Source organism: Cebidichthys violaceus, unplaced genomic scaffold, assembly GCF_023349555.1.
Source record: "Cebidichthys violaceus isolate CVI_PGR_0920_01 unplaced genomic scaffold, fCebVio1.0.p SCAF_32, whole genome shotgun sequence".
Classification (NCBI taxonomy): Eukaryota; Metazoa; Chordata; class Actinopteri; order Perciformes; family Stichaeidae; genus Cebidichthys; species Cebidichthys violaceus.
Genome location: NW_027176506.1, coordinates 917,978 through 941,874, shown reverse-complemented (window position 1 = coordinate 941,874; position 23,897 = coordinate 917,978). Strand labels below are relative to the sequence as shown.

Genomic DNA, 23,897 nt, shown 5'->3' with positions numbered 1-23,897 from the left:
TTCGTCACACGTGTTGAAGGACCGTCGGAATGATGACGATCTGACAGTTATGACGGCTATCATCGGTGTAGTGTTGGCAATCGTTTAAAGGAACCCATACGTTTCCATCCCGCCGGTGGATTTTGGGGTTCAGAGGATTAAAGAGTTAAAGGAACTTTGAAAAAAGGGGCGTGATGAAGTGATTGAGAACACACCATGATGATGTCAGCAGTGATGTCATGGGGTCAGACCAAGTATGGGGGGGTAGATTATGTATGTAGGTTAGTTGTGATCTGTTCTGCATTGTTGTGAGTGTATAGCAAATTGTGAACTATCTTAAAGTGTTTGCTATTTGAGCCGTTATATTGTGAACCGTTATACTGTGAACCATTATATTGTGAACCGTTAGATTGTGAACCGTTATATTGTGAACGTTATACCGTGAACCGTTATACCGTGAACCGTTATACTTTGAACCGTTATACCGTGAACCGTTATACCGTGAACCGTTATACCGTTAACCCTTATATACTGTGAACCGTTATACCGTGAACCGTTATACTTTGAACCGTTATACCGTGAACCGTTATACCGTTAACCCTTATATACTGTGAACCGTTATATTGTGAACCGTTATACTGTGAACCGTTATACCGTGAACCGTTATACCGTGAACCGTTATACCGTTCACCCTTATATACTGTGAACCGTTATATTGTGAACCGTTATACTGTGAACCGTTATACTGTGAACCGTTATATTGTGAACCGTTATACTGTGAACCGTTATACTGTGAACCGTTATATTGTGAACCGTTATACTGAACCATTATACTGTGAACCGTTATATTGTGAACCGTTATACTGTGAACCGTTATACTGTGAACCGTTATACCGTGAACCGTTATACTTTGAACCGTTATACCGTGAACCGTTATACCGTTCACCCTTATATACTGTGAACCGTTATATTGTGAACCGTTATACTGTGAACCGTTATATTGTGAACCGTTATACTGAACCATTATACTGTGAACCGTTATATTGTGAACCGTTATACTGTGAACCGTTATACCGTGAACCGTTATATTGTGAACCGTTATACTGTGAACCGTTATATTGTGAACCGTTATACTGTGAACCGTTATACCGTGAACCGTTATACCGTGAACCGTTATATACTGACGGGCTGATGAGTGAAGGTGTGGCTGGACGGAGGAACAGAGAGGAAGGAGAAGACAAAACGTATCAATAATAAATGCACATTTGCAGTGTATGTATAACAATGCATTCTCATATTGCATAGAGTGGCAACAAGAAGACAAATTCTCAGTAAGAAATACAGAATCAATAATCGATCAGAATCAATTATTTATTCAGTAGAGACAGAAGCATGAACAATCATCAGTCCTACAACAAAACTACAAGGTTCAAAAGGAACTCACTTTCATTTTAGAGCCATGCATTTTAGAGCCCATACAGGTTTCAAGTGAAATGCAGACCAGTGAGTTTGAAGCCCTCCAGAGCTTGAACACATCAAGATCATGGGGAGTAATACTCGACTTGTGCAAACACTAGAATGATGTATTTGTACCTTTCTAAAAACCTATTTCATTCCTTTGTTAAATCTGTCTCTTGTGACTTCCTCAGAACTAAATCACTGGTGTAACGTTAAGGAAACGTTTTCCTTTACACCTCAAATTGAATGATGTTGTGTAACGTTTTGAAATGACACCCTTCAAAAGTGCAAATGTTGTACATATACAGTGTACATATGTAGAGTAAACCTATACTTCAAGTCACTTCATTGATTCAAACAGATAAGTGTCAGTGAGTCATGTTGGTACAAACCGAATACAAATTGTAAAAGCAGCTGTTACTGCGGAGTCTAAATGTCCCTCATTAAAGATACAGTCACAGAAATGGATTTATTGCATTTGGGAGGTTTCCTAGAGAAAGGACACAGTGAGGTTTTGGAATGTGTGTCCCAAAGCTGCCAGACAAATACCTGCTATTTTCAAGCCACTTTTAAAAAAATAGAGCATAAATACAAATGTGATTTTACAAAGAATGAGTCACCAAATGTCTCCTCTAATACGGCTGTGAACAACTGGTATGAGGAGTTATGACCCACACCTATTTCACTCATCTCACCCCAAACACTTCAGTGTGCATCAAGAGTTCAGCAGCGGCCACAATAACAGAGCAGAGTACAAACAAGCGGCTCAAGGAGCTTTGGCACAGCGTTACAGGTACGGTGGCCCAGGAGTGCACCACACATTTGAAAGGCTGAAAACAGAAGAAACTCATTTGTTGTAATTTAAATTGTCTTCATTCTTTCACACTTTTATTTTGAAGTGCTTCGGTCTTGTCGGGTACCTGCCTCTTTCCGTTGTGTCGTTCACTCACAGACACCTGTGTGTCTTTACTAATGACACTCTGGACATCAAACAGAAGTCCTGTCTGGTAGCCTCACACCTACTGAAAACCGCTACATGCTAACTACACACGGTTTACTACTGAGCTAGTAAATACAAGCAGGAGCTTTTACTTTGAATTATGAATGATACAAAATACAAATGATGATGATAGTATGAGTGTTGGAACACAGCCACTCATTCTTATGAAAGACAATGTTGTAGTAAAATAGAGCTTCTGTGCAGTGTGTGTGTGTGTGTGTGTGTGGAGTTCACACTTTAACGACTCCTCTATCAACCACCCTGGGGTCTTTAGGTCTTGGGTAACGCTGTCTGTGTTCATGACAGACAGACTCATATCTGACAGATTTTGTGTTATTCTCTTCATTTTTCTAAATTCATACGTTGCTAAATAACATCAACTGTTCCTCATGTGATTTTAGTTGTTTGTCTCAATGCTTCATGACAGGATGGGATAATCTGACATCGTTTTAAGCTCTTTTAAAGGCCTCCAGTATTTTGAACCGAGCAGAAAAGCGACCAACACACTGCAGTTCTTTGTCACCGCGGTGGCTTCACCGTCTACCGGCCGTAGCAGACAGCAGGCCCGGAGGCAGATTTGTGCCGTAGTAGTTTTCATCCATTCGAACTGTACCGTTACCTGTAGCGTACGGTTCGTTATTTGAAAAGACACAGAAAACTGCAAGATAAAATCAAAACTCTGGTTGAACGGGCAACAAGGCAGCGCGGTGCAGGTTGCATTACGCCTGCAAAACGCACTCCGATCATCTGGCTTAAGACCTGCTCTCCAGAAAGAGTGCAGCAAAAAACATCTGTGCTTCTGTGGTAAGCAGTTGGAGTCGCTCGGTGACGTAGAAGCTCGGTGACGTAGTCGCTGTGCCAGCAGGGCTCACTGCTGAGCTGCAGAGAGGAGATGGACTGAGGCTTGTGGCGAGCGGCTCTCCATCACTACATCGAGGTTAACGTCCTCCAATAGAAACTCATTCCGCCTGACAGCGACTGAAGCGCTGCTCGTGTTGCTTTGATCGTTCCTTCTGTCCTGAAGCGAGTGCTGCATTGGGCTAAAAACACAAGCTCAGATTTCCATTAAACACATGAATAGTGGTTCCCTCTGTGTAAACAAAGAAACTCAACGTCGGGCCCTCCTCTTCAGTGACACCAGAACACCCACGGCAGACACCCTACTGAACAGGATACGATGTGAGGCCCTTTCTTTATGAAAACGTCTCAGGTCTAATGTTTGGTAAATGAAAAGAGAAACTGATGAATAGATCCGATTTTGCTGTTAGTCCTCACAGCTGGAGGATTAAGTGTAACATCAGTATCTGATGATCGTCACGATACAAATAAGTTAACATACAAAAGTCTAAAATCCACACGCACACACACACGCACACACACACACACACACACACACACACTACATTCGTCTTTTTCTCCTCCTTCCTTCCCTCGTTTCTTTGTATTCCCGTCCCTGTCCTCCCGGCACAGACACACAGACACTGTTTAAATAATGGACGTCTTAGTCACACGGTGAAGAAAATATCTCAGGATTTCTTTAGCGAGAACATTATTTCCTGACGCTCAGCTATCGCAGAGGTCTTTGGAGACTTTAGGAGACCTCATTAAGAACTTCCATTATTTACACAGTGGCATATCTCCAGTGCCTTTAGGCTCCTCCTCTGCTCTCCACTAGAACACCCAGGTGACCGGGACCCACTGGGGGTTTTTAGAGACCGTTTCCAGGGCGGCCTTGACGGTACGGTAGGTCTCGTCCAGGTTGTCGTTGACGATGCCGAGGTCAAAGTAGTGGCCGAACGCCGCCTGCATTTTAGCGCTCTCGTCGCACGTCCTCTGCAGCTCTTCATCCTGAAACGCAAAACATGTGACTTGGTTATTGGATTATTACCAAATGTCTTCTCTGAACTATTTGCGGTTTCTGTCGAGTTCTACGGCTCTTCTTCAGAGACTTCCTACCGTCAGCGTCTTGGTAACCACCGCTGCCTCGACGGCCGAGTGGTTTATGGCCTTGAGCACCTCAAAGTCTGGAGACTGAAGGAACACCACATAGGGCAGGAACTCAGAGGTCCTCAGCACTTTGAGAGACTAGAAGACATCAACACACAGATGCCTGCCTGGTGACACTGAAGGAACAACGTTATACTCTCCTATGGAAGCTGCAACAAGTCATATACTGTAGAAATTAGAAATAGATCAATAACTCCATTACCAAAGGAACATGCCATCAAATGTACCAAACATAATATTCAAAATAAATGCAGGAATTCATTAATTGATAAAATGTGACAAATTGTGTTTTAATTTGCTTCTTTATTAAATTATCTTTGTATTAATTCCCCGATTTAGTTTAAAATATATTATTATAATTATTACTTAAAGTAAATGTCCACAGCACAAAGTAAGCCAGAGTGAATATTACAGAGACACATGTATGTATGTATGTATGTATGTATGTATGTATGTATGTATGTGTATATAGTGTATAGTGTATAGACACTGATTATTCACAGATCATGTGAAAACTGTATGCATAGAAATAATTAAAGGGAAAAATGTAAATACTGAACTATCACTGTCACATTCTATCAGTGAATGAATGTTGTTATGTTCATTTTTGGTACATTTCATATTTATTGAGTCATTTTAGATATTGTCAGCTTCTGTATGTACGATTCTCTGGATCAGGCACAGATAGTTATTACATTGTACTGATAATACAACTGAATAATAATAACTGAATTTAATTTCACTAATTAACCACGATTACCAATCAACACAGAGTTCTGGGATTCCTCATCAATAGACCAAACCTCAGTAAAATGGGTTGAAAATGAAGCGAGTCCATTTTCTGAATACCTGTAGCATTCCTTTACAGATGTGTGTCTTTCCTGTTTGTGTGACGCACAACGACCCACACAGATGAGACTCACAGATGCATATTAAAATGCCAGGATGACCATTTACAAATGCATTTCAGGATTCTGAACGTTATTAAGCCATGCAAATAGGGACGTTTAGGAAACGTGATGCTGTATTACACAACTGTTTGTATTTACAAACGGTCATTAGAGTCATGTGACATTGAGTCCCATGACTCACTAATATATAGACAGATATTTACATTGAACTAAGTTGATTCACAAATCAGTCACTACGGGTTACCCAACTCCACCATTTGTGAATACTTGGACTGTTTAACAGCGTAGTGACTTTACTTTACTTAACTCTTAAAATGGATCACATGACTTTGTTTCATGTGAATGGAGTCACTTGTTGTGAAGAACCCACAAAGAATGATCACCCCCGCCCCCCCCCCAGCATTTAGCCTTTCTGAGTGAAGCGTTTTGGTTTCACGGACACTCTCAGGGTTCCTCTCATTGTGGCCCACAGCAGTGAAGACGCTCAGAGCTCTGTGCGCTCCCTGCTCAGCACTGACTTCATGTTAACGGCGCTCTGTAAGGCTAGATGGTAGCTAACGAGTCCACTACATGTCCCTGTTGTGTTTACAGTGTGGTCTGCTGTGCCCCCCACGATGGAAGCTTTTAAAAGATGACTGGTGGTGGGAGAGCTGTGTGACCTTGTCTGACTCTTGCTTTGTCACATTTTGATGTGGTCATTGAAGCACAGACAGAATATTCAAAGGGAAATGAAGTCGTGGATTCATTTATCCACCTGCATCTCCATACTACTGAGACAAAACTGGTACAAGTGACACGTTACTACTTGAGGAACTAGAGGAGTTTGAAGATCCAGACTGGATTTAGGTCCGTTAGAGGAACACTGGAGCACTGGTCTGACGGAGCTGTAAAGAGGGTGGTGTCTGGGTGTAGTGGAGCTGCAGAGTCGGGGATGTTTGAGTCTGGCTTTGGATGTTTTTTGAATATTTCTATTATTCTGTTAAAGCAGGGCGCTCAGTCGTTCTTGGGGTACATGTGCGTACCTGAGGGTTGGCGTCCAGTATGCAGACACGTCCGGCCTCGACCACCTCGTGGATGGAGTCCATCTTGATTCCATACAGGTTGCCGTCGTACTCTCCGTGTTCAAGAAAGCGCCCGTTCTTGATGTCGGTCTCCATCTTGCTGCGGCTGGTGAAGGCGTACATGCGACCCTCGCGATCTTCCTTTTTGGGCTTTCTGGAGGTGTCTGGAAACAATAAGGCAGTCACATACGCACACATGCATCTCCCCTCCCCGTTTGAATCATCTTCTGTCAGAAACACCTGCATCAGCTTGTTTCTGCTCCACAGAAATCTTAAGGATTCAGTCTTTATCTGCCTAGTAATGCTGCTACTGAAATATATTCAGCTTCATACATGGAATGATGGTGCCAAAGAGCAGCGGATCCCTCAGGAGAAGCTTGTTCTTCAGTCTCCGCCTCCCCACACCCTGGGCACCAATCAAAATCAGAGTTTTCCTCTTGAAAGGCGGGACCTTGGCCACCTCCTCGTAGAGCAATATCTCATGTCTGTCAAACTCTGAGAGGGGAAGAAAGAGAGGAAGGAAAGAAGGGTGGAGGGAACAAGAAGAGTAGGAGCGTTGGAAAAAGGACAGAAGGACGTTTCACAGAGGACAAATGTAACAGTGACGGCTCTATGCGAGGACATGTTAAAGCTGCGTTACCTGCATTTTTGGTCGTCACATACATCATTTTCTTCTTCTTCTTCCCTCCAACACCAGTACAAAGATTTCCTGTCACATAAATTGGGCATAGAGTTAGTCAGACACTAGCTGATTGTCATCAGTCATGCCTCCCATTCACTGGCTAAGGTGCCAAACTATTTGTTGGTTAGGACGATTAGCACCAGTAGTAACCAGTAGAGAGGAAGTGTAACGGGTGTGGTGAGGACACGGCACGACGGACACACAGAACAGTTGAACGAAGCTTTATTCCAGGCAGAAGACACGACGGGCAGACGGTCTCGGATCGGCTCACGTGGAGGAATCCACCCGGTGGAACGCCGAGCCGTCAGGGGAGAAGACAGACAGACCCAGAGGGACAGAGACAAGGAGGAGTCCAAACAGGCCGGGTCGGCAACGGGAAACAGTCTGAAGGTAGACGCGGGACGGTCTGGCGTACTGCACCTCTGATGACTTGAATAGGTAAACCAGACATCTGGATTGAAGGCAGATTGAACAGCCTCTTGCTTCTTTAGACGTCATACTTTTAGTTTGATATTTCTCACACTTCAGGAACTTTTGGACTTTGACATTTAGAAAAGCTTGGGTTTATTAACGCTCCTCTGATTGCTGGTACTTGAAATTTCAATTACATGGCATTCGCCACCAGATGGCAGTGTGCAACAGCACTGACGATGAGGACAGTGGGAAACGACAGGCAGTAGGGCAGACGTTCAGTAATAGAACATGGACGTCTCTAAAGACACAGGCTACTCTCAAGTAGGCCACATTTGCCTTAATCACACTTAAAGCTGTTATGCATCACTTTCTTTGTGAATAATTATTATCTTATGGACCATGAATATTGTTTCTTTGTTGTCATTATTCTTCCAGTTACCTGCTGGTGCCAGTTCCACATCTCTCTTGACGAACGCTTTCCTCTTCTCCTCCAGCATCTGACTGGGGATCAGCCCTGCGCTGCCACCCTCCACATGACGGGCCTGTGTGACACATACACACTCATATTCACACCACCAAAGGTCCTGTGGCTTCATCACATCTTGATCTACAGAACATATGAATATGAGCAGCTCTCCGTCTACTGTAGAAGTGTTGATGTACTCCACCTGCCACCAGTTGACGTCATCCTGGTTGACTATCTGCAGGATGTCTCCTGTCTCGAACCTTAAGCCCGCCTCCTTGCAGGGGATCAGGTTGTCGTTGGCCGGGTCGTAGTCATAGTGACACTTAAAGAACAGCTGGAGAAACACATACCGATGCCAAAGATGTAGTAGTCCATACAATACCATTCTGCAAACGCATTGTTATCGATTGTATTTTGATCAAAATATTTGCTTTGATTATTGGCATTACTAATTACATTCTAATCACGTAATTACAACTACTAATGGATTAATCATAGCAAACACTGCTTAGAACTGGTGCTAGGATCAGGTCCTATTATGTCATAGGCGTGAGAACATCTCCTTCAATCAACTACATTTATTTACACGACTACATTGAACAAATCACGATGATATTCTAACACTCTTTTGTAGTGAACAGAGCCTGAACTCAACGTAAACCTCTGTTATCATCAGCTGTCAGCTCCGTTATTCAGCCCAGCAGGACTGTGCTGCCCACCAGCTAGCAGCTGACGCTAACTGCTCTCCTGACCGTTTCAACACAGAGTTGTTGTTCACAATGAAGCAGTATCAGGGGATAAATAGGGTGCAGAAGGCAGTCACCAGACGCCTCCTGTGTGTCCGCTCTGTCACCTGTCTCGGCTGTATGGCTTCATGATAGCTGGGCAGGATCTTCAGAACCACACTTCCGCTGGCGGCTTGCAGCTCCTCCTGCAGCACCCTGGCATCCTGGCCCACCTCTCGTCCATTCACCTGCCGACACATTGGACAGCAGAACGCTTCTGAACTGACACATTGATAATCACATTTGTGGGACCTGTAATGGAAGATGGCAGGTTACAAATATCACAAGAGCTTGGTGAGCTACAGACCAAAAAATAAAGGACAACAACCTTGAGGTAGTCCACTGATAAGATCAGATCAGGACAGAATCTACATATTGTTGACAGAGCCTGGCTGTTCCCAGGTAAGTTCTTCCTCATTTTAGTGCTTTTTGCTTAACTGGCTGCTCACAGGAGCTTAATATTTGCATCGATCTCATTTAAAACTCTGGAACTCTTTCTTTAAGAGACACAACAGTTAGTGTTTCTGAAGAAAACAGCAGCTGGAAGTTCAAGGCACTCCCACCATGAATCAAGAGTGTACGGGTCAGTGGAGTCTACCTCACCTCTTTGATGATGTCTCCCACATGCAGCAGTCCTTGCTGGTCTATCATCCCTCCATGTAGGATGCGTGCTATGATCAGCTCACCGCCCTCCACCTTGAACGTTACACCCTGAAACACAACAAGGTAGGCTGTTGTTTCCATCATCAACAGTAATAATAAGATGCTTTACAACCAACACTAAGAGGGCCTGGAGCAGAAGAGTGCAATGAACTCAGCTGTGTCCATTGTGATGTTACCTACCAGGTGAGTTGTGTCCATTGTGTTTAACTTGTGATGTTACCTACCAGGTGAGTTGTGTCCACTGTGTTTAACTTGTGATGTTACCTACCAGGTGAGTTGTGTCCACTGTGTTTAACTTGTGATGTTACCTACCAGGTGAGTTGTGTCCACTGTGTTTAACTTGTGATGTTACCTACCAGGTGAGTTGTGTCCACTGTGTTTAACTTGTGATGTTACCTACCAGGTGAGTTGTGTCCATTGTGTTTAACTTGTGATGTTACCTACCAGGTGAGTTGTGTCCACTGTGTTTAACTTGTGATGTTACCTACCAGGTGAGTTGTGTCCACTGTGTTTAACTTGTGATGTTACCTACCAGGTGAGTTGTGTCCATTGTGTTTAACTTGTGATGTTACCTACCAGGTGAGTTGTGTCCACTGTGTTTAACTTGTGATGTTACCTACCAGGTGAGTTGTGTCCACTGTGTTTAACTTGTGATGTTACCTACCAGGTGAGTTGTGTCCATTGTGTTTAACTTGTGATGTTACCTACCAGGTGAGTTGTGTCCATTGTGTTTAACTTGTGATGTTACCTACCAGGTGAGTTGTGTCCACTGTGTTTAACTTGTGATGTTACCTACCAGGTGCTCCCCCGCCACTTTGCGTATGCCCACCATACGGATGGCGTCGGGCGGCGGGGGCAGGCTGTGCGTGTGTCCGTCTTCCTGCTCATGAGCCGCAAAATCACACGGGCTGGGGGGGGGGCTGTCACATGCCTGGGACGCCACTGAATCGTGAGTCTCCAGTAGAGACTGAGGAAGATGTTCAAAGTCATTTGTTACTTTAACTGTGTGAAGAGAAAAGACATTGTATTGTGTATTCAGGTTTGGACATGTTGTACTGTTGTATGCATGTGTTCTCCACCTGGAAGTGAGGCTGTGTCAGGATGCGGGCGAGCTCAGCTGCAGTGTTGGAGTGTTGTGTGAAGGGGTTCAGGTCACTGAGGATCTCCTGCAGCAGCTCCACGTTGTTCTCCCTCACTGGAGACGGACGCGGCTCCTTCAGGCTCTCCTCTTGCTCCTAACAAACGAGACACACATATATATGAACATAGACACACAGAGACACAACATCTGGACAGAAACATATATATGAACATAGACACACAGAGACACAACATCTGGACAGACACATATATATGAACATAGACACAAAGAGACACAACATCTGGACAGAAACATATATATGAACATAGACAAAAAGAGACACAACATCTGGACAGACACATATATATGAACATAGACAAAAAGAGACACAACATCTGGACAGACACATATATATGAACATAGACACAAAGAGACACAACATCTGGACAGAAACATATATATGAAACTAGATACACAGAGATACAACATCTGGACAGAAACATATATATGCAAGTTTGTGCACATGCACACACACACACACACACACACACACACACACACACACAGGTAAGTCCATTTTAATTATTGATGTAATTTAGTGAGTGTGTGTGTGTGTGTGTGTGTGTGTGTGTGTGTGTGTGTGTGTGTGTGTGTGTGTGTGTGTGTGTTCCAGACCAGAGGACTCTCCATGATGCCTTTAAGGAAGATGAGGTCCAAGTCATTGGCGGTGGTGGAGCTGGTGGTGCTGTCGCTCATCGCGTCCAACATCTGGGGCACTACAACACAGACAGACAGAGGAGGGACATTATTTTAATAATAAAATAAAATAATGAGACAAACAGAGACAGAGGAGGGACATTATTATAATAATAAAATAATGAGACAGACAGAGACAGAGGAGGGACATTATTTTAATAATAAAATAATGAGACAGAGACAGAGGAGGGACATTATTATAATAATAAAATAATGAGACAGATAGAGACAGAGGAGGGACATTATTATAATAATAGAATAATGAGACAGAGCTCCTCTGGTTAAACAGAAGGACTGCTGTAGAGCTGCCAATTGACAATTTTCAATTCAAATATGTTATTGTGATTAATCGCATGATAGTTAATTGTAAATTAATTGCAAATAGCATTTTTTTATCTTAAGAGGAGATTTGACGTGTATCTAGAGTTTTTTACGATTGCTTAAGCATGATTATGAAAACACACAATTCACACACGTGTGTAGAGGAACACCTCAGATCTTTTGCTCAATGAAATACTTAATTCAAAGCCATACAATAATTCATAAATACCCTATTTTGTCACCGTATAGCACAACCAGGGTTCACACAATCTGATTGAAATCTGATGGAAACCAGTTAACAGTTAAAGCTGCGAGCAGCGAGGACGAGGGTTGGGTACCGAAAACCGGTGATGACAGCAGCAGCCTTCCCTCAGTTAGTAATGGAACGTTGATTGTAAATCTTGCATTTATTAAAGTAGGCCTGATAACAAATGATAAATTAGGCGTCATAACCATGTTTAAGCTAGCTAGCTACTAGCAAACAGTAGGCTACCTGCCGCCATCACAGCTAGTCAGTGTGATGTTAATGAAACTAGCGATGGCACACAGTGATGCTTCTGATGCCTGTACAATATTTAACATTATTTATGTTTATATTTATAACAGTGACCCCATTCACCTTGGCTAAGAAGGCTCATTTAAGAAAAGAGAAGGTGGAGGACCTCCACAGGTCAGGACCACATGTGTGGTCAAGGGACTGCGTTCTTTTTCCACTGTGGAATCTCCACGGTTCAGGTCAAAAACAGTGATGTGAAAACAATATTTGTATCAAATCTGTTCCATGAAGACAATTTGTCAAAAAGACTAATAAATATCCTCAAATGTATTTTATACAGAGAGATGACCGCTGCCCTCAATCCTCTACAGACCCCATCAGGGAGGGTCTGTCCAGTGCACTAGTTCCTGCATGCTACTCTGTTGAGGAACAGAATGTTATTCAGGCGTTAGCACAAGTTAATAAGGCTGCTATTATGTGTGATGGGTGGACCAGTGTGGCACAGGACCACTATTTAACAGTGGCTGGACACTGCACCAGGCATGGCCACATTAAACACCAAAGCTGTGCGTGAGTCTGCTGGTGGCAGACGAGATCGATCAAACGAACTGTTGTTAACGGTTAATAGATTGTTCATAGTTTGAAGTAAAAAAGTTTGAAGCCAAGTGTTTTGTATTTATTTATATTTATAGTATACTTTAAACAGTCAATATATTGTTCAATTTGAAGAAATCAGGCAATGACTGGTATCAAGCATGGCAAGTTTGAACAAGTCCAGTGGAGATACATCAGCTTGCTGTTTCATGGGGAGTCACGTAAAATGGCCGCCACACCACGGCTACACCATTCAATCAAACATGACGCTTTTGATAACTTTTAATCACAAAGGTCTTTAGATCATACTGACCAAATTTGGGCGTGGATCTGAACAATTATCTAGGAGGAGTTTGTTAAAGTATAGCGCCAATAAATGTAAATAATAACAATAAATGTTTTGAATATTGTAGGGAGCGCTATGGAGGCAATTTAAAACAAATTTAAAAACCCATATAAAATATGTCTCCCCATGACCTATGGCCCATGTTCAAAGTTCTTTTTGAGCATCCCAAGCCAGTGAACCAGCAGCTTCCTTTTTCATGGCGAATGATGTGTTGTCACGGCAACAGCGTTCAACAAAAACTCACAACATTCATGAAAAAGTATCATCAATGTGTTAAGGCTTTCCTTACCAAATGTGACTTTGATCTGGTGAACTGGCTAGGAGGAGTAAATAAAAGTATAAAATGTGACATTTCCTTTAGCCAGTAGGTGGCGCTATGAGTTATTGAACATTTTGGCATTGAAATGTTGTCAAGCTTGAAGTAGCATCATGCTTAAAACATGTGCAGATTGATTAATGTACCTTGGAGTTACAACAACTTTCTTTTTCGTGCCGAATGAGGCAAAATGGCCGCCACGCCACGCCAATGAAAACTGACGAATTTTATAAATTTTCATCACAAAGGTCTTAAGAGCATCCTGACCAAATTTGAAGTCGATCACATAAATTCTGTAGGAGTTCGTTAAAGTAAAAAAGGCTGAAAAATGCAAAAAAGTGACAAAAAAAACCAACATGGAGGGTTTACTGTAACGCCCCCTAGTGGTTGAATGGTATGAAAATGTCAGGGTATGTTACAGGATGCAATGTGCACATATGCTGCAAATTTGGTAATTGTAAGACAAATGGTTGAGAAGTTATGTGTATTGATATATAAGCCACGCCCCTATGAAGTTTATTGGTCCATATATTGTAAATGCAAAGAGATATCCAAAAGCTTTTGATAGATTTTGATGATCTAGATCCAGTAATGATCCACATCAAATTAGGTATCAATCGGAACGAGGGTGTAGGAGGAGTTCGCAAAAAAGCGTTTTTCACAAAATGAAAAATGGCGGAAAATATTGGTAGGCGGAGTTTATGGGTCTGAGAGGCTTTTTCGTAGAGCAAGCGGAGCTGGACATGTGTGTCGAATTTCAAAGTAAATCGGACATACTGAACGAGGGGCGTTGGATTTCTATAGGGCCTTCGTTGGCCCGACATTGTCGGTTGCTCAGGCCCTAACAATGACAACGATTGTTCAGAAACCCTCACAAGTCCTGCATTTAGCATAAATAAATATGCTGGAATCATAACATGGCAAACTCAAGCCCATCAGGCAACAACAGTCAGTTTGTCGGTGTGCTAACTTTATGTTTAAGGGCTGTACCGAATACCACCTTTCTTTACGTTCATAGCTTTTATTGAGGCTTTAGAATGAAGATTTGATTGTCTGTCATATTTTATGATGTCAACAACCTTAGAAAATAAGTGAAATATGATTTTGAGTTATTGCGGTTATGAGTTGTATATGGTGCTGTTCTTGGTGCTAGATCGTTATACTGTCGTCACAATAGTGATGTGTTGTCAGTGCTGCTCGCTGATGTATATCATAGGTGGAATCATCACTGTGATCAGCTCTTATCATACATCTAACCCATATGTATGATACATACACACACATCTCAGTGTTTCCTATTAATTAACTAGACAGCATTGAATTCCCGGCACGACTGTTGCTGTCATCAACGTTCATATTTACACAACCAATATTTTAATAATTCAATTATTTCTAAAAATACCTTTCTTACAAATAAAAGTCCTCCGTTACAAATGTTACATGAGTAAAAGCCCAATAATATTAGCATCAAAACATACTTAAAGTACCAACAGTGAAAGTCTACTCATTATGCAGAATGGCCTGTTTAAAATACATTAGTAAGGGAAGGCCTTATCAGTGGACCATTGATGCATTCATGTGTCGTTATAACTACTTCAATCAGGTTTTATATACCACTTAATAACAAATCAACTTTATTAGTTGATTCCTATTTTGTATTACGAATCTGAATCTGCAAAGTAAACTAGTAACTAATATTACCAAATAAATGTAGTGAAGTTAAAAGTACACAATTTCCGTCTGAGATGTAGTGCACTAGAAGTACAAGGTACCGTAAAATGTAAAGTAAAGCTACAGTAAGGCAACAAGTATATCCAAAATGTACTTGACTACAGTGCTTGAGTAGCCTAAATGTACTTAGTTACATTCCATCACAGCTTTATTACAAGAGCACACAGTTGTTCACAAACCTATCTGTGAAAGTGCACCAGATGGATTCACTTCTCTAATGTCCACTCACCATAGTCCCACAACACCTGCTGGACAACTGTATCCCTAACAGTAGAAGTTAAAGGCACCGTGTGTAAAATGTGTGTGTGATTATTATTATTATTATACTGATGGAAAAGGTTCATATTTGTAGAAAACCAAAACAATCCATGAGTAAAACTGCGATGTGTTGGTTTCAGATGTGTTTCCGATGGGTTGACGATGTCTTTACGATGTGTTTCAGCTGTGTTTCCGAAGTGTTTCTGATGTGTTTACGATGTGTTTCAGCTGTGTTTACGATGTGTTGACGATGTGTTTCCGATGTGTTTCAGCTGTGTTGACGATGTGTTTCCGATGTCTTTACGATGTGTTTCAGCTGTGTTTCAGCTGTGTTTCCGATGTGTTTCCGATGTGTTTCCAATGTGTTTCCAATGTGTTTCAGCTGTCTTTACGATGTGTTTCCGATGTGTTTCCGATGTGTTTACGATGTGTTGACGATGTGTTTCCGATGTGTTTCCGATGTGTTTACGATGTGTTGACGATGTGTTGACGATGTGTTGACGATGTGTTTCCGATGTGTTTCCGATGTGTTGACGATGTGTTGACGATGTGTTGATGATGTGTTTCCGATGTGTTTCCGATGTGTTGACGATGTGTTGACGATGTGTTTCCGATGTGTTTCCGATGTGTTGACGATGTGTTGACGATGTGTTGATGATGTGTTTCCGATGTGTTTCCGATGTGTTGACGATGTGTTGACGATGTGTTTCCGATGTCTGCCACTGTGACATTGAACACGCTGTGTGTATCTGTAGATACTCTAGAAGAGCGTCCTGCTCAAGGGCTGTTACAGAAGTCCAACAGATTACTCGCATCATTTAAGTAACAGATTACTCACATCATTTAAGTAACAGATTACTCACATCATTTAAGTAACAGATTACTCCCATTATGTAAGTAACAGATTACTCCTATTATTTGAGTAACAGATTACTCGCATCATTAAGTAACAGATTACTCCCATCATTAAGTAACAGATTACTCCCATCATTTAAGTAACAGATTACTCCCATTATTTAAGTAACAGATTACTCGCGTCATTTAAGTAACAGATGCCTTTGAACTCAGTCAGATACTGTTGTCCCTGTTGACCCATTGAACAGTAAGCTGGATGTTCAGTAGGGGGACAAACAAAGAACACGCTGGTCCTAGAGACAGTGAGGAGGAAGGGGTCTGGTCTCACCAGGCTCTGTCCTGGTGGAGGCCACAGGCATGGTAACGCTCCAGTCAACCTGAGAAAGAAAGGACAGATGAAGAGTGAGAGGGGACACAGTAGTCCATGTATTACAGTAAATGAAGTGTTAGTGTAGCAGCGTGACCCTCACACTGCTCCAGTACAGCTGCAGCACCCAACAGTGAAACAGGTACAACCTCCACTGGTTCACCAGTGAAGAGAGAGGTTTGTTCATAGCAGCTAAAGGATGGTTCAACAGTCACCACCACCATCACGTCTGCTCTGTGAGGACAAAGCCAGCGTGTTGTGTTGTGTTGTGTTGTGTTGTTGCAGTTTGTACAACTGTGGACAGCAGGTGTGTGTAAAATCCTCCTCTTCCCACAGCGTGGCACAATAAACACATTCACACACACTGCAGGCAAGGACGCCAGCGAAGGAGGGTGGAGCCCCAGCAACTGTTCTGAAAATGAGCATTCATACTGAAAGAGAGAGAGACGTGAAGCGAGGGGGGGATGTGGGCGTAACTAATCTATACATCGCCATGACAACAGACACAATACAATCGCAATTTGGGGGAAAGAGAGGAGAACAAAGGGGGAATACCAACCATTCAACTCTATATGAAACCCCTGTCTGTCTGTCTGTCTAACTGTCTGTCTGTCTCTCTGTCTGTCTGTCTGTCTCTCTGTCTCTCTGTCTCTGTCTCTCTGTCTCTCTCTCTAACAGTCAAAGCTGCAGCTACAGCTCGTGGCTGCCATGGAAACCTGCCCTCCTTCAGTTTGGCCTTCACACACTTCCATTGTTGCTCACGCTAGAGTACACAGTAACAGTACACAGTACACAGTAACAGTACACAGTACACAGTACACAGTAACAGTACACAGTACACAGTAACAGTACACAGTACACAGTACACATTACACAGTAACAGTACACAGTACACAGTACACAGTAACAGTACACAGTACACAGTAACAGTACACAGTAACAGTACACAGTACACATTACACAGTAACAGTACACAGTACACAGTAACAGTACACAGTAACAGTACATAGTACACAGTAACAGTACACATTACACAGTAACAGTACACAGTAACAGTACACAGTACACAGTAACAGTACACATTACACAGTAACAGTACACAGTACACAGTACACAGTACACAGTAACAGTACACAGTAACACGGTACACAGTACACAGTACACAGTAACAGTACACAGTAACACCCAGGCAAGAGCAGCAGAGTGGAAGAGAAGCTGGAGTAAAAGGAGAAGCTGTAAAGCCTTTAACACATGAAGAGGATGTAAATCATATCTGAACCCATTATTATCTCACTGATTATATGTAAGCTGATGACAGCAGGTGTGGTGGGAGATGCTTGAAGATACTACTTCTAGGTACAGTCCAGGTGTAAAGACGTTCATCACCCTCTTACATACACACTCACACCAATATACCTGTGGTAAGCTAACATAACATGCATTAGTGAGGGTTTGCAAACAATACATCAGTTTTATTCTCTATTATATTCCATCCATCCATTGTCCTGTGCTTATCCGGGGTCGGGTCCAGACCTCCCTCTGCCCCGCAACATGCTCCAGCTCCTTCTGGGGGATCCCGAGGCGTTCCCAGACCAGCTGGAGATGTAGTCCCTCCAGCTGGTTCTGGGTCTCCTCCCATCCATCCTCTCTAATAATAGAGAGGATGGATGGGAGGAGACCCCGGGGAAAACCCATTCAATACTGCAAATGACCTAGCTAACCCTAACCCTACAATAGTTAACAATAATGTGATTTATTGTACTGTAATTCAGGATCATATTGGGCATCAAATCATTTTTCTGATTTAAATACAAGCCTTAAGAGAGAACTTCATTTGTTGTATTACTAGATAATTCAAGTGTCTCATTGTCTCAAAGTCAGAATGTATTATTTGAATGTATTTGATGTTTGGGTTTAGTTAAGGATTGACTTGTCTGGGTGATGATAATGATCTACTGATCTAAGTCTATCTTTGTAGTCTTTAAGTCAAGCTTATACCCTCATTGATAGATACTCTGCACACCTGACTTTTGCACTCTAAGCACCAAGTCATTATTCACGCGTGCGTTTCAATCATCATCTGAGAAGCTATAAAGTATGGTGATGTTATCTCTTGCACATCTTTCTGTAGTTGTCACGGCTCTCGAGGTGTTGATGGTGACGAGAATGAACAGAACCCATGAAGCATCACTTTGAGACTCACTGCGTCTCGATTATCCGAGCCAGTAAATGAAATGAAGTGTTCCTGAGGATCCCAGGGGGAGGAGCTGTTGAGCGTGGAACAGCTAACGGAACCCGAATCAATAAAAACAAGCCACTGGAAATCACACGGAGCTGGTGGATCCATCGGTTCTGAACACTTGTGAACAGCTTCTTTTTCACACTTCAATCATCATGATGATGATATCAGACACATTTTATTTGGTGGACAATAGGGCAAAATGGCCGACCCCTGCTGTAGACCGGCTGTTATTGTCTTTCCGTAATGATGAAAGGGAGAGGGACCAGAGTCCTCATGTTGACAGAGTTGAGTATTGTTATTTCATCTACTTTCTAGTTGGTCGCCCTAAATCTCTGTGTTGTCATGTAATAGCCCAACGCTCTTTCTTTAAGTGTTCACCCCCCCGAATCTCTGCTGATCCCAACCGTGACTCAAGAACCACGACCCGAACCGAACCGTGAGTCACTGTGTCCCTGAACTAGAAAACACCCAAACACACACAGACCAGATCCCACGCTACCCTCTCCATCCTCATCTCGTTCCTACTGCTCCTTCCTTCCTCACTTCCTTCTCTTCCCTCCTCACTGGGTTTTTTTCACTTTTCCACTCATCTTCATCATCAACGACTCCCCCTTGTTCCCCGTTCTCTCCCTCTCGTCTCTCCTCTCGTCTCTCCTCTCGTCTCTCCCTCTCGTCTCTCCCTCTCGTCTCTCCTCTCGTCTCTCCCTCTCGTCTCTCCTCTCGTCTCTCCCTCTCGTCTCTCCTCTCGTCTCTCCTCTCGTCTCTCCCTCTCGTCTCTCCTCTCGTCTCTCCCTCTCGTCTCTCCTCTCGTCTCTCCTCTCGTCTCTCCTCTCGTCTCTCCTCTCGTCTCTCCTCTCGTCTCTCCCTCTCGTCTCTCCTCTCGTCTCTCCCTCTCGTCTCTCCCTCTCGTCTCTCCTCTCGTCTCTCCCTCTCGTCTCTCCTCTCGTCTCTCCTCTCGTCTCTCCTCTCGTCTCTCCCTCTCGTCTCTCCTCTCGTCTCTCCTCTCGTCTCTCCCTCTCGTCTCTCCTCTCGTCTCTCCTCTCGTCTCTCCCTCTCGTCTCTCCTCTCGTCTCTCCTCTCGTCTCTCCTCTCGTCTCTCCCTCTCGTCTCTCCTCTCGTCTCTCCTCTCGTCTCTCCTCTCGTCTCTCCTCTCGTCTCTCCTCTCGTCTCTCCCTCTCGTCTCTCCTCTCGTCTCTCCCTCTCGTCTCTCCCTCTCGTCTCTCCTCTCGTCTCTCCCTCTCGTCTCTCCCTCTCGTCTCTCCTCTCGTCTCTCCTCTCGTCTCTCCTCTCGTCTCTCCTCTCGTCTCTCCCTCTCGTCTCTCCTCTCGTCTCTCCTCTCGTCTCTCCTCTCGTCTCTCCTCTCGTCTCTCCTCTCGTCTCTCCCTCTCGTCTCTCCTCTCGTCTCTCCCTCTCGTCTCTCCCTCTCGTCTCTCCTCTCGTCTCTCCCTCTCGTCTCTCCCTCTCGTCTCTCCTCTCGTCTCTCCTCTCGTCTCTCCTCTCGTCTCTCCTCTCGTCTCTCCCTCTCGTCTCTCCTCTCGTCTCTCCTCTCGTCTCTCCCTCTCGTCTCTCCCTCTCGTCTCTCCTCTCGTCTCTCCTCTCGTCTCTCCTCTCGTCTCTCCCTTGCTCACATGCCACTGAATCGTTATTTAAGAGCTTTTTCAACCTGAGAGCAGACTCACTGATTTCACGTTCACACTCTGCTTTCTGTTCAAATGGTATGCTTACTCAGATACATGGTCTCCTGAACAGTGTTGAGCAGTGACAGGCTCCCCGTCTTGCTATAATAGAGCACACCTGAGGGACGGTTGACCCACTTCCTCCCTCTAGACCTTTATTATAGTGCTTTCTTTACCACTTCTGGAATAAAAGGGAAGTTCATGACCAGCACACCACCGTTACTTTTTCTGTTACTACAGTTGCTACACCGGCCTCCTGTCAGGCGCTAGAGGGGAACCAACACCGGTGCTGGTCGGTGGAGCAAGTTCGGGTTAGTGGCACAGGTAGCCGCCGCATACGACCGCAGCGTGCAACTACAACAGCCAACAGCAATACCATTGACATTACATTACATTACAGTCATTTAGCAGACGCTTTTATCCAAAGCGACTTACAATAAGTGCATCAACATTGGTAATCAAAAGAACTACTAGTCACCAGAAGTCATAAGTACATTTCCTTTTCCAAACAAGCATCTAAGAGCATGAAGCAGAGCATAACTCAGAGCCAAAGTACAGAAACAAGAGAAACAGTTAGTGCTATAAGTAATACAAATACAATAAGTGCAACAAGCTAGTATGAATACAATAAGTGCCGAGTGGAAGGCTCAGGGTAGCACTTCCTGAAGAGGTGGGTCTTCAGCCTGATGAAGGATGGGCAGCGACTCTGCTGTCCTGACGTCAATGGGAAGTTCATTCCACCACTGTGGGGCCAGGACAGAAAACAGACGTGACCGGGTCCATCGGCCGCCAGGACCTCTGAGCGACGGGGCGACCGATCGCCCCGTCGCTCAGAGAGAAGTGGTCGGGCGGGGGTGTAGGGCTTGACCGTGGCCTGGAGATAGGAAGGAGCTGTTCCTTTCACTGCCCTGTATTCTAGCACCAGAGTCTTAAACTGGATGAGCTCTTACAGGGAGCCAGTGTAGAGAATGGAGAAAGGAAGTTGTGTGGGAGAACTTGGGGCGATTGAACACCAGGCGAGCTGCGGCTTTCTGGACAAGCTCCAGAGGTCTGATGGCCGACGCCGGGGCTCCGGAGAGTAGAGAGTGTCAGTAGTCCAGGTGGGACTACTGCATTGACAATCAATAACGCTATAGACCAGGGACCCAGACCTGGACTCACTAGATAAAGACAGCTGACTGTGGGCGGGCCATGGCTGTGGTAAGGAGCAGGGCCCACTGCGGTGCTGACCGCCTCAGCTTATGCTAGCAGGAGGAAGCTAATGGTCAACGCGTGAGTTGACAGGCTTGATGCACCGCATCCTCGTCAGCATATGGCAAAATAAAGTAGAAGATTCTGTAACGATGTAGTTACAGTGAAAGAAAAAGTGTGGGTGCTGGTGTGTGATCCTTGTGATCCAAAAGTGGTAAAGAAAGCCAGGTCAAAGAGAACCAGAGAGGAAAGAGGCTCCATGAACGTCTCCCTCCTTTCCTTCGACCTCCATCCTCCCCTCCTTTACTCTCTAATTTATTCCCGCCTCCTCCATCACTGCCCCTCCTCCCTCCATCCCCCACCATCATCCATCTGCTCACATGCTCCAATATGTAAAGAGACGAATCCTGCCAGGTGCACACACACACACACACACACACACACACACACACACACACACACACACAACCCATTACTACATTGTACGTCTTGCAGCGTCTCACAAACATAACATGGTAGCAGCTGTGTAGCTGCCATCAATGGTGGACACGATTGTTCTAAATAAAAGATACAATGACCCCCCCCCCCCCCCCCCCATCACCTTTTTACCCCATAATATTCAATATGTAATAGGTAGAGTGTTTGGATGAGTGGAGGGTGTCAAGAGCATGGACATGGTTCACCTGAACCCAGTCAGTACTGTTATATATATGTATATATATATATATATATATATATATATATATATATATATATATAATATATATATATATATATATATATATATATATATAATATATATATATATAGTCTCAGGGGTCACATATAACAAAGCATGAGCACACACACACACACACACACACACACACACACGCGCGCGCGCGCGCGCGCGCACGCACACACACACAGGCAGCCCGAATAACAAAATGCTAACAATACAGAAGTTGGCAATCTTAATACTGTCTACAAATACTATATATATATATATATATATGTATATATATATATATATATATATATACATATATATACATATATATACACACACAATACAAACAGTACCGCTTGCACTACGCACCATTGTGGAGGCAGTCCAGTGTGTCGCGCTAGCCGCTCTCTCACTAACGTTAACCGAATAAAGAATGCGCTCCACGGTAGCAGCACGAGGAGTGAATAAAGCCGCCATGTTTGCGGTGGATAAATCGCAACCCACCCACCTTTCACCTCGAACAGACGAGCTTCCCTCTGAACTGTTTGTGATGTCTCGTGCGCTTCTGTTGTCGTCTGGCTTGCTCACCGTCGAGACGTAACGCGTCAGCGGCAGAAGAAAAGCGCGTGGGACTTCCGAGAAGATTTCAGAATAAAACACTTTTAGCAAATATGCCAGTATATGAAGTTTCATTAGAAAACTAAATTTGAACTACTTATTGTTGTCATGAGATGAACCTTGTATGAAGCGTTAAGACCTAATCACATGGTATACACTGCAGGCACTAGGAGTTAAACATGTTAATATATCAACATGGGCTTATTTCCGGTTACATTCAACAAATCCTTGGACACCTGTCGATGTGGTAGTATTAAAGAGTATTAAAGGGACAGTGTGTTGTTCTGTTTGTTGTTTCTTCTCCTCATTTAAAAATAATTATATTATTATATATTTTATATTATTATAAATAATTAAAAGTAGCTCAACCAAAGCCATAACACAAACTCACAATGTTTTATGTCAAATAAAAGTCCAAAGTTCCTTGAGACATTTTGGGTCTGAATAAAAACTCAATGAAGAGAAAAAAAGAGTTGCTAGGCAGCTTAGAATAGAAGGACGCTGTAGCAGCACACATAGTGCTGACCTTATGTGGAAGCAGTGCAACAGCGGCCGGCAGTGGAGACATTTGAGTATTGCACTTGAATGAAATCAACTAGTGTGTTTGCTGTGATGATTTGACGGGCTGCACAGTGATGGTGTTACTTCATGTCACAGCTAAGTAAAAACATGGTAAGAAGGGAGTAATACCTTGGGAACAACAGGATAGTACCAGAGTACTTGGTGGTGATGTGGTTATTTTTTCAAATAACGGGGCAAAGTATGAGGATGGTAATGTGTAAAGACATCACGAGGTACATTGTTAAACACATCAGATGATTAGACAGTTGTTTAGTTTTTGAGCTGTTAAAGAGGACAGGCTCTGCAGAACCTTAGACTGTAACCAGTTAGAACATGGTGGCAGCTTCTGTCTC

General features: G+C 43.5%; 1 protein-coding gene across 1 annotated transcript; it reads right to left on the bottom strand.

The window, feature by feature from the left end:
- Nucleotides 1–1,887: 1,887 nt before the first annotated feature.
- Nucleotides 1,888–22,960, bottom strand: mpp2a (MAGUK p55 scaffold protein 2a). The gene is made up of 14 exons (XM_068724817.1): nt 22,874–22,960; nt 16,509–16,557; nt 11,183–11,283; nt 10,506–10,661; nt 10,223–10,393; nt 9,367–9,474; nt 8,832–8,951; nt 8,181–8,312; nt 7,952–8,054; nt 7,057–7,125; nt 6,750–6,911; nt 6,378–6,580; nt 4,394–4,522; nt 1,888–4,285 (listed from the first exon to the last, which is right to left on the bottom strand). The coding sequence occupies exons 2-14, from the start codon at nt 16,537–16,539 to the stop codon at nt 4,109–4,111; spliced, it is 1,662 nt and encodes a 553-aa protein (XP_068580918.1). The 5' UTR covers nt 16,540–16,557; nt 22,874–22,960; the 3' UTR covers nt 1,888–4,108.
- Between the last annotated feature and the right edge of the window lie 937 nt (nt 22,961–23,897).

Bases quoted from the DNA above. Each gene is read 5' to 3' on its own strand.
- mpp2a (XM_068724817.1), bottom strand. From the start codon at position 16,539: ATGCCTGTGGCCTCCACCAGGACAGAGCCTG. The intron at 8,313-8,831 runs GTGACAGAGCGG...GTGTTTCTCCAG, and splicing joins AAGCCATACAGCCGAGACAG to CTGTTCTTTAAGTGTCACTA. The intron at 6,912-7,056 runs GTAACGCAGCTT...TTCCCCTCTCAG, and splicing joins TGTGACGACCAAAAATGCAG to AGTTTGACAGACATGAGATA.